Here is a 14,073-nt window from a genome sequence, read left to right on the forward strand (position 1 = left end):
TACCAAAATGTGCAATATTTACAGTATGGTATATCCCTGAAAATGGAATATATGACAAATAGAAACAGACATAAGCTCTAAGAGCTGAATAGATAATGAGATGACGTTGAGAGATTTTAATGGACGATAAAGTTCATAAATGGACTGTATCTTACGGTTGCACCACCTCTCATTAATATAAAGTGCCTTGTTACTTTTATGATATAACCTAATCCCTTAGCACAAGTACCTACAATTGGGTTTTATGTTTTATAGGTTGGCCAAACGTCAATCAATCAATTATCTTAAAGCGCTTCTAAATTTAAACCCGCCAGCTGCCCAACTTCATTTACCCAAATCACAATTTGCATGAAGAAATGCTAATGTGAATAAGGAGGGAGGAGAGAGAGAGAGATATACAGAGACAGAGAAACAGAGAAAGAGTGAGAGAAACAGAGACAGAGAGAGCAGGAAACAGAGGGAGCAGATTGAGAGAGAGTGAGAGACAGAGGCAGCAAAAGACAGGCTTTGGAAAGATTGAGGGAAAAATGTGCCAGTATAACCCAATTACTGTGTGGCTGAAGAGCAGTGCAGGCCAGGGCACAGTTGTAATTCAATCGAAATCTCAGTCAACCCGCAGCCTCCCCATAATGTCAACGTGGTAGATTAGGGAGCACAAGGGGACATCCAGGTGTATTAATATGATATGCTAATAGGCTGCAACCAGGAATAAGCAATGCCATCATTAGTATGATGGCAAGTAACCTAGTGGTTAGAGCGTTGGGCCAGTAAACGAAAGGTCCCTGGTTCGAATACCCGAGCCGCAAGGCACTTATCCTTAATTAGCTCCAGGGGTGGCGTACTACTATGGCTGACCCTGTAAAACAACACATTTCACTGCACCTATTCGATGTATGTGAAAATAACGCTGCTGGGTTTTTAATGTTCAACAGTTCCTGTGTGTATCAAGCATTGGAGTCAACATGGGCTAGCATCCGTGTGGAACGCTTTCAACACCTTGTCGAGTCCATGCACGACAAATTGAGGCAGCAGTAAATAAGATATTTAATTAAGATTGTTATGTGATTTTGCTTTCTATTCATAAAGATTATCTCATTGCCCTGGATGATGAAGAGGCTTTACAAATAATGCATAACCACTATTTGTTCAGCAAAGAGCTGGGAGTAGCCTTTCTGCCTGGTCTTTCTACAATGACTCAACCAGAGCTCTTCTTATGCCAAGCAGAAAAACTATCCAAGCATCATGTCGTTTTGAGTGACAGCACGACCATCATATGGCCCCAATACATTTGTGTAAATTACAATTATATGGATATTTTTCGGTTATTAATTTCCCCCGTTATTTTCTCAGCACAGAAAAGGCCACATGGTCTTAGGATGTCACCGGCATTTCAATTGTCAAACGTCTCAGAATATGAATAGACCCACAATGTCAAAAACTTAAGAGAATGACCGTGAAAATACATTCGTCTCTGTCCCTAGACCGACCCTATATGTCCAACACCAAAGCGGCAATAATAATAATAATTATCAGTACTTACATGAATGGGTAAGCTTGCGACTAAGACGTTTATAATAATTTATAACCTAGCTAAAACCCAATCGCTGGAGCCCGGCATTTCTACCTCAATAAAGCTGCCTTTACCGAAGCCTGTCGTAGCCTACCCGGCTCTCTGCACCCGGGAAGGTTGAGAGAGCCTCTGCCGACGTGATATTCCAGCCGGATAGCTGCTAGCTCGCGTCCCCTCCCTTCCCTGTCCACCGTGCTGATGTGACCGCCTGGTAAATTTAAAGGGGCGGGAACTATGTCGTCTGTTTTTCTTCTTAAAGGGGCAGTGCTGTCAAAAACGTCATTTTTCTGTGTTTTATATATATATTTCCACACTATGAACATGGAATATTACTGTGAAATTGTCTAAATCAGGGTTCTTCAATTCCGGTCCTGGAGGGCCGAAACACTTCTGTTTTTTATTTCTACCTGGTAGTTAATTGCACTCACCTGGTGTCCCAGGTCTGAATTAGCCCCTGATTAGAAGGAGAGGATGAAAAACAGAGGTGTTTCGGCCCTCCAGGACCGGAATTGAAGAACCCTGGTCTAAATGGTGATAATACCATTTGAGCTTAAGAGTAGTTTAAAAAGACTGCCTGAAATTTCAACTCATTTTGTATGGGTGGAGTTTTGGCCTGCCTCAAGACATCACCAGGCAGTATAAGTTAATAGACCATTAACAAAGAGAGTTTCAAACCTCTCTGCCAATAACAGCTAGTTTTCAGGTTACATACAGTGGGGGAAAAAAGTATTTAGTCAGCCACCAATTGTGCAACTTCTCCCACTTAAAAAGATGAGAGAGGCCTGTAATTTTCATCATAGATACACGTCAACTATGACAGACAAAATGAGAAAAAATAATCCAGAAAATCACATTGTAGGATTTTTTATGAATTTATTTGCAAATTATGGTGGAAAATAAGTATTTGGTCAATAACAAAAGTTTCTCAATACTTTGTTATATACCCTTTGTTGGCAATGACACAGGTCAAACGTTTTCTGTAAGTCCATTCCTCCATGCAGATCTCCTCTAGAGCAGTGATGTTTTGGGGCTGTCGCTGGGCAACATGGACTTTCAACTCCCTCCAAAGATTTTCTATGGGGTTGAGATCTGGAGACTGGCTAGGCCACTCCAGGACCTTGAAATGCTTCTTACGAAGCCACTCCTTCGTTGCCCGGGCAGTGTGTTTGGGATCATTGTCATGCTGAAAGACCCAGCCACGTTTCATCTTCAATGCCCTTGCTGATGGAAGGAGGTTTTCACTCAAAATCTCACGATACATGGCCTCATTCATTCTTTCCTTTACACGGATCAGTCGTCCTGGTCCCTTTGCAGAAAAACAGCCCCAAAGCATGATGTTTCCACCCCCATGCTTCACAGTAGGTATGGTGTTCTTTGGATGCAACTCAGCATTCTTTGTCCTCCAAACACGACGAGTTGAGTTTTTACCAAAAAGTTCTATTTTGGTTTCATCTGACCATATGACATTCTCCCAATCCTCTTCTTGATCTTCCAAATGCACTCTAGCAAACTTCAGATGGGCCTGGACATGTACTGGCTTAAGCAGGGGGACACGTGTGGCACTACAGGATTTGAGTCCCTGGCGGCGTAGTGTGTTACTGATGGTAGGCTTTGTTACTTTGGTCCCAGCTCTCTGCAGGTCATTCACTAGGTCCCCCCGTGTGGTTCTGGGATTTTTGCTCACCGTTCTTGTGATCATTTTGACCCCACGGGGTGAGATCTTGCGTGGAGCCCCAGATCGAGGGAGATTATCAGTGGTCTTGTATGTCTTCCATTTCCTAATAATTGCTCCCACAGTTGATTTCTTCAAACCAAGCTGCAGATTCAGTCTTCCCAGCCTGGTGCAGGTCTACAATTTTGTTTCTGGTGTCCTTTGACAGCTCTTTGGTCTTGGCCATAGTGGAGTTTGGAGTGTGACTGTTTGAGGTTGTGGACAGGTGTCTTTTATACTGATAACAAGTTCAAACAGGTGCCATTAATACAGGTAACGAGTGGAGGACAGAGGAGCCTCTTAAAGAAGAAGTTACAGGTCTGTGAGAGCCAGAAATCTTGCTTGTTTGTAGGTGACCAAATACTTATTTTCCACCATCATTTGCAAATAAATTCATTAAAAATCCTACAATGTGATTTTCTGGATTTTTTTTTCTCAATTTGTCTGTCATAGTTGACGTGTACCTATGATGAAAATTACAGGCCTCTCTCATCTTTTTAAGTGGGAGAACTTGCACAATTGGTGGCTGACTAAATAAAATTTCCCCCCACTGTATCCCTCCCATTAGGCTCCTCCAATTAGATCCCTAACTCAAATCACTCCCAGACAGTCCTAGCTAAATTGTGCATGAGAAATTGCTTTTTGCTAAGAAGCTATTTATGTTTATTTTTTGCCATTTTAATTTAAAACAATCACAGTAGCTAGGTTTTCATCCAATTGACGACAGATTTTCATGCAAATATTCTAGAATCTGCATAAAGAAAATATGCACATTTTTTACCAAACAGACATCAGTGCGTGATGACAGTCCACACAAAATGTATTTTTTCGCTTACATTTTCATGTACCGATAAAAATCATGTGTTTCCATCGCATTTTAAACTCTACAGATAATTGTCACAAAAACTGTTCTGTTAGCAAATATGCCAACTCTGGTCTGGGCACCTGCTCTAGCCAACAGCTACAGTGGGGGTAGGCTGTGCGGGTTGGCTAGTCTACATGATGAGATTATTATGGATAAGAGCGAGAATATTTGTATTTGTCAAACAGCAGTCAAGCATCGATAATTTCACCAGAATAAGACCCTCGATATTTATTGGAAAGCAGCATCAAGCTCATCACCATGGACTTTCACAACCCTGTGAAGTTCATCATAATTTATTTAATCTGTAGCCTAATAAACTGCATTGTTTCCCGAGTTGTAGTGGGAGGACCACACACATATGATCACGTGACTCCAAATTTACTTCGATATGATGGTTATTATATCAATATTTGCGCATAAAGCCGTTTCCATCACAGGTGTCGTTTATAAAAAATACGATATGACTTTACTCGCATAAAATCTGTGGATGGAAACGTGGTTAGTAAGGTACTTAATTGTTACTCAGACATTATTTGATATTGAGATGAGAACGTCTGCATTGGACCTTTAAAAAGTCAGTTCACAGCATTATTTGGGCCCAGGTCTAGCCAATAATATTACATATTACTGGACACTATGAATAATAGGGTAAATTAGTTGCAACATCCATGGTTATTATGTTTCACTGTAGGCTATAAACTAAATAGGGATGTAGTGTCGCAGACAACCCTGAGGCTACGGCTGAGGACAGGAACAAGTACAAGAAGTCCCACTACGACCTCCGCAGTCATCAAATGAGCAAAAGGACAATATAGGAATAAGGTGGAATCATATTACACAGGCTCCGATGCCCACCGCATGTGGCTGGGGCTACAGTCCATTACAGATTACAAAGGAAGACCCAGCCATTATCTGCCTAATGATGCCTCTCTCCAGACGAACTCAATGCATTCTATGCACGCTTTGACAATAACAACATCGTACCGGGTGTGAGGGCCGCCACCGACCCAGAAGATTGAGGTTGATCTCGCTCTCCAAGGCCAACGTGAGTAAAGTCTTTAATCAGGTAAATACCTGCAAGGCCGCGGGGCACGATGGTATTCCAGGGCGCGTTCTCAGAGCATGCGCAGAACAGCTGGCAGGTATATTCACGGTCATTTTCAACCTCTCCTTGTCCCAGTCTGTAATCCCCACATGTTTTAAGATGACCACCATCATTCCTGTTCCTAAGAACTCTAAGGCTTCATGCCACAATGACTACCGCCCTGTAGCACTCACATCTGTAATCATTAAGTGCTTTGAGAGGCTGGTTATGGCTCACATCAACTCCATCATCCCAGACACCCTAGAACCACTCCAATTTGCAATAATGCCCCAACAGATCAATAGATGACGCAATCTCAGTTGCACTCCACACTGCCCTCACCCACCTAGATAAGAGGAATAACAATGTGAGAATGCTGTTCATTAAATACAGCTCAGCATTCAACACCATTGTCCCCTCCAAGCTCGTCACCAAGTTTAGGACCCTGGGACTGAACACCTCCCTCTGCAACTGGATCCAGGACTTCCTGACGGGCTGACCCCAGGTGGTGAGGGTAGGCAACATAAACTCCGCCACGCTGACCCTCAACACAGGGGCCACAAAGGGGTGTGTGCTTAGTCTCCTCCTGTACTCCCTGATCACCCACGACTGCGTGGCCACGCATGACTCCAACTCCATCATCAAGTTTGCTGACGACACAACGGTGGTAGGCCTGATCACTGGCGACGATGAGACAGCCTACAGGGAGGAGGTCAGTGACCTGGCAGTGTGGGACCCCAACAACAACCTCTCCCTCAATGTCAGTAAGACCAAGGAGCTGATCGTGGACTACAGGAAACCGGGGGGCGAGCACGTCTCCATCCACATCAGCGGGGCTGGTCGAGAGCTTCAAGTTCCTCGGTGTCCAAATCACAAAGAACTTAAAATGGTCCACACACGTGTGAACAGTCGTGAAGAAGGCGCGACAGCGCCTCTTCCCCCTCAGGAGGTTGAAAAGGATTGGCATAGGCCCTCAAATCCTCAAAAAATTCTACAAAGTTCTACATTGAGAGCATCTTGACTGACTGCATCACTGCTTGGTATGGCAATAGCACCGCCCTCGATCACATGGCACTACAGAGGGTGGTGCGGACAGCCCAGTACATCACTGGGGCCGGGCTCCCTGCCATCCAGGACCTCTATATCAGGAGGTGTGAAAGGAAGGGCCGGAAAATCGTTAAAGACTCCAGCCACCCAAGCCATAGACTGTTCTCTCTGCTTCCGCATGGCAAGCGGTACCGGTGCATCCGGTCTGACACCAACAGGCTCCTGAACAGCTTCTATCCCCATGTCATAAGACTGCTAAATAGCTAATTAAATAGCTAACAAAATGGCTACACAGACTATCTGAGTTGACCTTTGTATTTTATTTTTATTTTTGCACTGTCTCTATGCACACTCACATGAATCTACACACTACACACACTGATACTTCAACACACAAAAACTCACTCAATAATTATCTAAAAGGTTATATATTTCCTTGCCTATTGTACTTTTTACTGCATAGACAATGAACCAATGGATTTTGACTGCATCAAATAACAGTTGTGGAATGTGTAAGCTATATCAGACTTTGTAGGCAGAGCCTAACCATTTGAAATGATGGGATATTAAGATGGAAGCGATGTGGCCAAGAGATCATTAAGATAGAGAGGGCATTTAAATCCCCTCTTTTAACCTAAAATACACAGGGAAAGGGTGCGGTGCAGGAAAGGTTCAAGAAACACCAGGAAGTGGGAGATGGAAGATAGTAGAATAGGGTGGAGGTCTAAAAATAGAAACAGGAGAAGATACCCCTCAACTTAGAATAAGTAGTGCGTAGCCAACAAAGCTGTATGCCTGGCTAGCATACGAATGAGCCTGGTAGGAAATGTGTCAGAGCTGCTCACTGAGGGTGGCAGAAGAGACTAGTGCCTGTCAGAACTCTAACTACTGTATAGGCTTACTGCAATGTACTATATGTGAGTGGGGGTTACCAAGCAAGCACTAGAATGTCTTAGAAATCCTACTCATAAATCAAATCTATCAACCTTAATGTGACACACAATAATAACCAGTTTAAGTACGCCAAGGGTAAGAACAGACCCTCTCTAGCGACCACACCAAGGAATGCACATCTAAGGAGAAATCAAGCCTTTTAAACAACAGCGGAAAGCATTAATTACCAAACCAGGAAGTTCAACACCCAATATGTATATGCGCAATACACCGGTGGCACATCGTCAACGCGCAAAAAAATAAGGAAATAACAAGATGCTGGGACAGATCCCCCAGATCCCCCAAAGGCGGCCAAGAAGGGGAAACACACTCCACTGTGCCTGCGATGAGAGGACAGGGCAGGGCTAGGCAGCTGAACACTTCTGCCTAGAGACCCAGAGAGGAATGAGATGCTCATAAAACATGCATGGTGTGAAACCAGGGCCAGCAGGCCTAGGCAGCCAGGGTTCTGTTGCACCCTGTCTCCACCCAGGACGGAAATGTAAAGGCAATATGGGGCCTTCTGTGGCGTGTGGAACTCAGCACCTATAGGGGAGCTGCCTCCTTAGCCACTGTAACCATCTGAGCCATTCATCTGTGTGGCGACACAGAAACAAGGACCTTGGTGGAGGAAGTGTAGCCATGTTTATTCAGTGTCTTTTCATTTGACCGGGTATTCAAAATGTCTTTAAAATACTTTGCTTTTAACCCTTTGCTTACCTTTAGATTTACCCCAGGAGTTTATATTAAGTGTGTGTCATTGCACTCCAACGTTGATCGCCATAAGCTGATATCGGCCATGTATTCGGAGTATTATGTAAGCTTTGTATTTAAGAGGGTTCAAGTGAAGTGCTCACAAAATGTATCTTGTAATATCCAGACAGACATCTACATTTGATTTTCTGCTTAATTTTTCAGCAAATGTTTCGACATGATTAGTTCATACAACGGTAGGGCCTTTACCTTGAGTGTGTCATGACAGTACTGTATGACCTGTGACAGTACTATATTACCTGTGACAGTACTGTATTTCCTGTGACAGTACTACATTACCTGTGACAGTACTGTATTACCTGTGACAGTACTGTATTACCTGTGACAGTACTATATTACCTGTGACAGTACTATATTACCTGTGACAGTACTATATTACCTGTGACAGTACTATATTACCTGTGACAGTACTATATTACCTGTGACAGTACTATATTACCTGTGACAGTACTGTATTACCTGTGACAGTACTATATTACCTGTGACAGTACTATATTACCTGTGACAGTACTATATTACCTGTGACAGTACTGTATTACCTGTGACAGTACTATATTACCTGTGACAGTACTATATTATCTGTGACAGTACTATATTACATGTGACAGTACTGTATTACCTGTGACAGTACTGTATTACCTGTGACAGTACTGTATTACCTGTGACAGTACTGTATTACCTGAGTGGATTCTGTAGTTCCCACCGGAGCCCTTGCTTCCCTCTGGCATCATGCTCTTCATCCTGAACGCCTCCTCTGGGTGGTTGAAGCGGAAAAAGGCTGACTGGCCAAAACACAGCATACAGCCTGTAAAAGAAAACATGGGAGGTTGAGAAAGTAGCATTTGTAAGGGAGGTGGTTCATTGAACCATGCTTGTGTGATGAGTAACTTTCCCTAAGACCTAAAGACTTGCATTAACTCCCCAAGGCCAGGCTTGTCACATTGATATTTGTCATCTGTATCTGCAGTTCATCAGCTTTAGCTTCAACTGATGTTGCCTCATTTACAACTGCGACCTGGCCAAGATAAAGCAAAGCAGTGCGATAAAAACAACAACACAGAGTTACATATGGGGTAAAACAAAACATAAAGTCAAAAATACAACAGAAAATATATATACAGTGTGTGCAAATGTAGCAAGTTGTGGAGGTAAGGCAATAAATAGGCCATAGTGAAAAATAATTAAAATTAGTATTAACACTGGAATGATAGATGTGCAAGAGATGATGTGCAAGTAGATACTGGGGTGCAAATTAGCAAAATAAATAACAATATGGGGATGAGGTAGTTGGGTGGGCTAATTTCAGATGGGCTGTGTACAGGTGCAGTGATCGGTAAGCTGCTCTGACAACTGATGCTTAAAGTTAGTGAGGGACATAAGAGTCTCCAGCTTCAGAGATTTTTGCAATTTGTTCCAGTCATTGCCAGCAGAGAACTGGAAGGAATGGTAGCCAAAGGAGGTGTTGGCTTTGGGGATGACCAGTGAGATATACCTGCTGGAGCGCATACTACGGATGGGTGTTGCTATGGTGACCAATGAGCTAAGGCTAAGGCGGGGATTTGCCTAGCAGTGATTTATAGATGGCGTGGAGCCAGTGGGTTTGGCGACGAATATGTAGTGAGGACCAGCCAACAAGAGCATACAGGTCACAGTGGTGTGTAGTATATGGGGCTTTGGTGACAAAACGGATGGCACTGTGATAGACTACATCCAATTTGCTGAGTAGAGTGTTGGAGGCTATTTTGTAAATGACATCGCCGAAGTCAAGGATCGGTAGGATAGTACGTTTTACGAGGGCATGTTTGGTAGCATGAGTGAAGGAGGCTTTGTTGCGAAATAGGAAGCCGATTCTAGATTTAACTTTGGATTGGAGATGCTTAATGTGATTCTGGAAGGAGAGTTTACAGTCTAACCAGACACCTAGGTATTTGTAGTTGTCCACATACTCTAGGTCATACTCGTTGAGAGTAGTGATTCTAGTCGGGTGGGCGGGTGCCAGCAGCGTTCGATTGATGAGCATGCATTTAGTTTTACTAGTGTTTAAGAGCAGTTGGAGGCTACTGAAGGAGTGTTGTATGGCATTGAAGCTCATTTGGAGGTTTGTTAACACAGTGTCCAATGAAGGGCCAGATCTATACAAAATGGTGTCGTCTGCGTAGAGGTGGATCTGAGAGTCACCAGCAGCAAGAGCGACATCATTGATATACACGGAGAAAAGAGTCGGCCCAAGAATTGAACCCTGTGGTACCCCCATAGAGACTGCCATAGGTCCAGACAACAGGCCCTCCGATTTTACACATTGAACTCTATCTGAGAAGTAGTTGGTGAACCAGGCGAGGCAGTCATTTGAGAAACCAAGGCTATTTAGTCTGCCAATAAGAATGCGGTGGTTGACAGAGTCGAAAGCCTTGGCCAGGTCGATGAAGACGGCTGCACAGTACTGTCTATTATCGATCGCAGTTATAATATCGTATGAGTGAAACACATCCAATATAAGTCTGGACAGTGTTACTGGAAATATACTTGATCTTTTCATCATCAGTTATTACAAGTCACTGGGGTCTGGCAGCTTGATAAGGTGGTAACAACAGGATATGAAAAGGCAGGCATAGCCTGTAACTCACTTCTATGTAAGCAGTGAGCATTGCCTTGTGAGTGAACAGACCATAGATTTAGTTTTATTTCTATGGAAAAGACTCCCTATGCTGGTAGTGCCTATTCTGATCGACTTACAGCCTTGTTTGAAAAATCTGAAACATGTAAAACATACTAATTCAGTCCTGTATGCTACTAACTAAAAGCAATCAGGAGAATGCAATGATTGCTACTGTACTGTCCAAATATAGTCCCATTATACAGTGAATAGCTGAAAATATATTTTAGATTGAGATAAATAGGGGGTGGTCTGTTAACTGATATCTGTCATCAGTAACCTGAGAACCTGGGGGTAAAAAGGCTTTCATGGAAACTTTTCAATCAGACCACCATCATTGTTCAGTGGGTGCGATCCAGGTGGCACCCTATTCCCTTTACAGTGCACCACTTTTGACCAGGGCCCATAGGGCTCTGTTCTGAAGTAGTGCACTATATAGGGAATAGGATTTCATTTGGGACGCGCACAATGTGTACAATGCAGCCAGATGCCTTTTTATTCCATGGAAGTGGGGAAGAACAGTTGATTACTTCATAGGTTCTGACAGGACAGCCAGTGATTAGGACACAAACACAGGCACAGCTGAATTACCGTGGTAACTATCACAACAGTGTAGGGAGACGAGATGACGTCAATGCAGCAGTGAAGCAGAGTTTTTTTTTATGTCGACAGAGTTGAGCTTAGCTTTAATTATTCGACTAAAGGGAACATTTGAAAAGTTACAGGCCCATTTCTATTATATATGATGTTTACTTCCACATTTGATAATAAACTATATGAAATGAACGTCTCTGGGGAGGCAAACATAAAAACAAATGTCATAACACAAGGTGATGTGATGGGTAGTACTGAGACGTGTTTAAGCAATAAGGCACAAGGGGGTGTGGTATATGGCCAATATACCACGCCTAAGGGCTGTTCTTAAACACGACGCAACGCGGAGTGCCTGGATACAGCCCTTAGCCGTGGTATATTGGCCATATACCGCCAGCCCCCAAGGTGCCTTATTGCTATTATAAACTGGTTACCAATGTAATTAGAGCAGTAAAAATATATGTTTTGTCAAACCCATGATATACGGTCTGATATACTACGTCTGTCAGCCAATCAGCATTCAGGGCTCGAACCACCCAGTTTATAATACATTTTATAACAGTATTATTGGAGCGCGCCACTTCAGCTGAATATCTGTCTGTACACGCTTTCTGTTTTTCTTCAGCAGACAGAGGTTGTGCGTTTTGGCAGGCCTGAGTCACAGCCAAGGAGAACAGAGTCTTGGCTTTGACCTGCATTAACACGTTTTGTGGCAAAACGCAATCATGCCCAGTGTCAGACCCACCCTTCAAATGACATAGACCCGGGGCTACAGCCATCACACACTGTAAGCCAACTCAACCTTACAACTCACTGGCTATTCAGAGAGCACACACACACTGTACAGACTTGATCCAAAGTATTAATAGCATGCATAAAACTATGCTGCACACCATGCCATCATGGTCATTTAATAGCAGTAAAACATGTCAAAATTGCAAAGCGAGGAAGAAAAATGCATTGTTATGTGTGATTGCAATTACTTGTATATGGTTGTATCTGACACCACAAATGAAGTTCCATAGGGATAAATAAAGTCTTTAAAAGCATGTAGTCTGTGCAGAATGCAGATACGAACTGTGAATGCAGAACTCTATGGGTCACCCACAGCAGTAAAATACTGTCAGGCTAACATGGCCTTGTTTACTTTACCCACTACAGCTTTACAGCTCTACTGGAACACAGGCAGTGGACGAACAAGCATTATGCATGGTAGCTGATGTTAGCAGGAGGAGTCTGGTTCTGCTGTTGTTTTCATCACATGCTGCACTTGTCATTCACTGACTGTTTGCCTCTGCTCTGCTCTTTCTCTATTTCCCTTAGGGACTCTGATCCAAACATCTCGGCAACCGTAGGACCTCGTGTGCCTCTCTCTGTCTGGGGCTTCCGGTGAGGGTTAACTAAAAGTGCCTGGTGCACCAGAAAGAAGCACACACACACCCACAAACGGACATACATTCAAATCAAATCCATTTTTATTTGTCACATGCTTCGTAAACAACAGGTGAAATGCTTACTTCCCGAAAATGCAGAGATAAAAAAAGAGAAATAATAAAGAAAAAAATAACACAAGGACTAAATACACAATGAGTAACGATACACACACACACATTCCATACGCACGCCTGCTTGCACGCATGCAGGCAAGCACACACACACAGGCCCAGGGTAGAGGGGTAGCGGAGCCTCATGCCTCCACAGCTGAGCAGTGACACGACAGGCCATCAGGGATCAGACAGGTAGGATGAGTCAGCAAACCACACAAAGAGCTGCTCGTTTACACAATTTCCAAACTACAGCACTGTGTGTGTGTGTGTGTGTGTGTGTGTGTGTGTGTGTGTGTGTGTGTGTGTGTGTGTGTGTGTGTGTGTGTGCTCATAAGCCCATAGCCAGGAGTGTACAACAGAGTGAGACAACACAATGGACAAGCACAGGCATCAAACTGGGTCTGAGTCAATGACATGACAAGTTTAAGAATTTCCAATCTCTCTAACATAATTTTTGAATAGCTAGCTAGTGCGAACCTTGAAGTATGACTCATAAGATTAATGCATTTCTGATAGTTTTTCTTTCCTCGGGGGCAGAGGCAGGAGAGCAAATCCATTACATCCAGCCATGGACTGGTGGTTGATCAATATCAATGCAAGGAAAATATTGTGAAATAACCGTATGATTTGTTGAGTGTGAGTTAGTTTACAGACAATATTAAATTGATGACAAAAACATTCTGAAGATCTTCATACAATACAACAGCTGCATAAATGGCTAGTCAGTAGCCACCCATAGTGACAGGACAGGGTCATTATCTGTGAACCACATAAGTGAACCACATCAATGCCAATTAAGACTCATCAATTCAGCCATTAGAGACCTACTTATATTGATGGATCCCTTGGCATAGGGAAACACTAAACAACAGTATGTGACTATAGATGTACAGAGTGCTGAGATGTGAGGCATTTATTTAGGTCTAGCTGGGCCATGGCATAGCCAGAAAAGCATTTTTAGAAAGTGGCTAACTTCTTGCAATTTTACATAATTTGCCATGGGGCAAAGAGAAAAATGTGGCTGTTTTAAAGCTAATTACCTGCAATTCTGCACATTTTGCCATGGGGCAGAGAGGAAAATGTGCAGTTGTATAGCTTATCATGCTATTCTACACATTTTGCCATGAGGCTGAGAGATTTAGCATTTTTAAAGATTATTAAAGCTAAAATATAGGTGTGCTGATTTCTTTTTGCTCAATCTGATTGGGTGGACCTGGCTCCCCAGTGGGTGGGCCTGGGCCCACTCAGGCCCACCCGTGCCTATGCCCGGGGAAATTCCCTGACTGGAATCATAA

The 14,073-nt window shown here is 43.2% G+C and overlaps 1 protein-coding gene across 1 annotated transcript in view; it reads right to left on the reverse strand.

The window, feature by feature from the left end:
• Window positions 1-14,073, reverse strand: part of phldb1b (pleckstrin homology-like domain, family B, member 1b) — a 111,598-nt gene that overhangs the window by 48,645 nt on the left and 48,880 nt on the right. Inside the window, exon 5 of the mRNA XM_084148175.1 lies at window positions 8,664-8,789. Within this exon, the coding sequence (XP_084004301.1) occupies window positions 8,664-8,789 (126 nt within the window). The remainder of the gene's footprint in view (window positions 1-8,663; window positions 8,790-14,073) is intronic.

This window comes from Coregonus lavaretus (genome assembly GCF_964263955.1).
Source record: "Coregonus lavaretus genome assembly, chromosome: 30".
Taxonomy (NCBI): Eukaryota; Metazoa; Chordata; class Actinopteri; order Salmoniformes; family Salmonidae; genus Coregonus; species Coregonus lavaretus.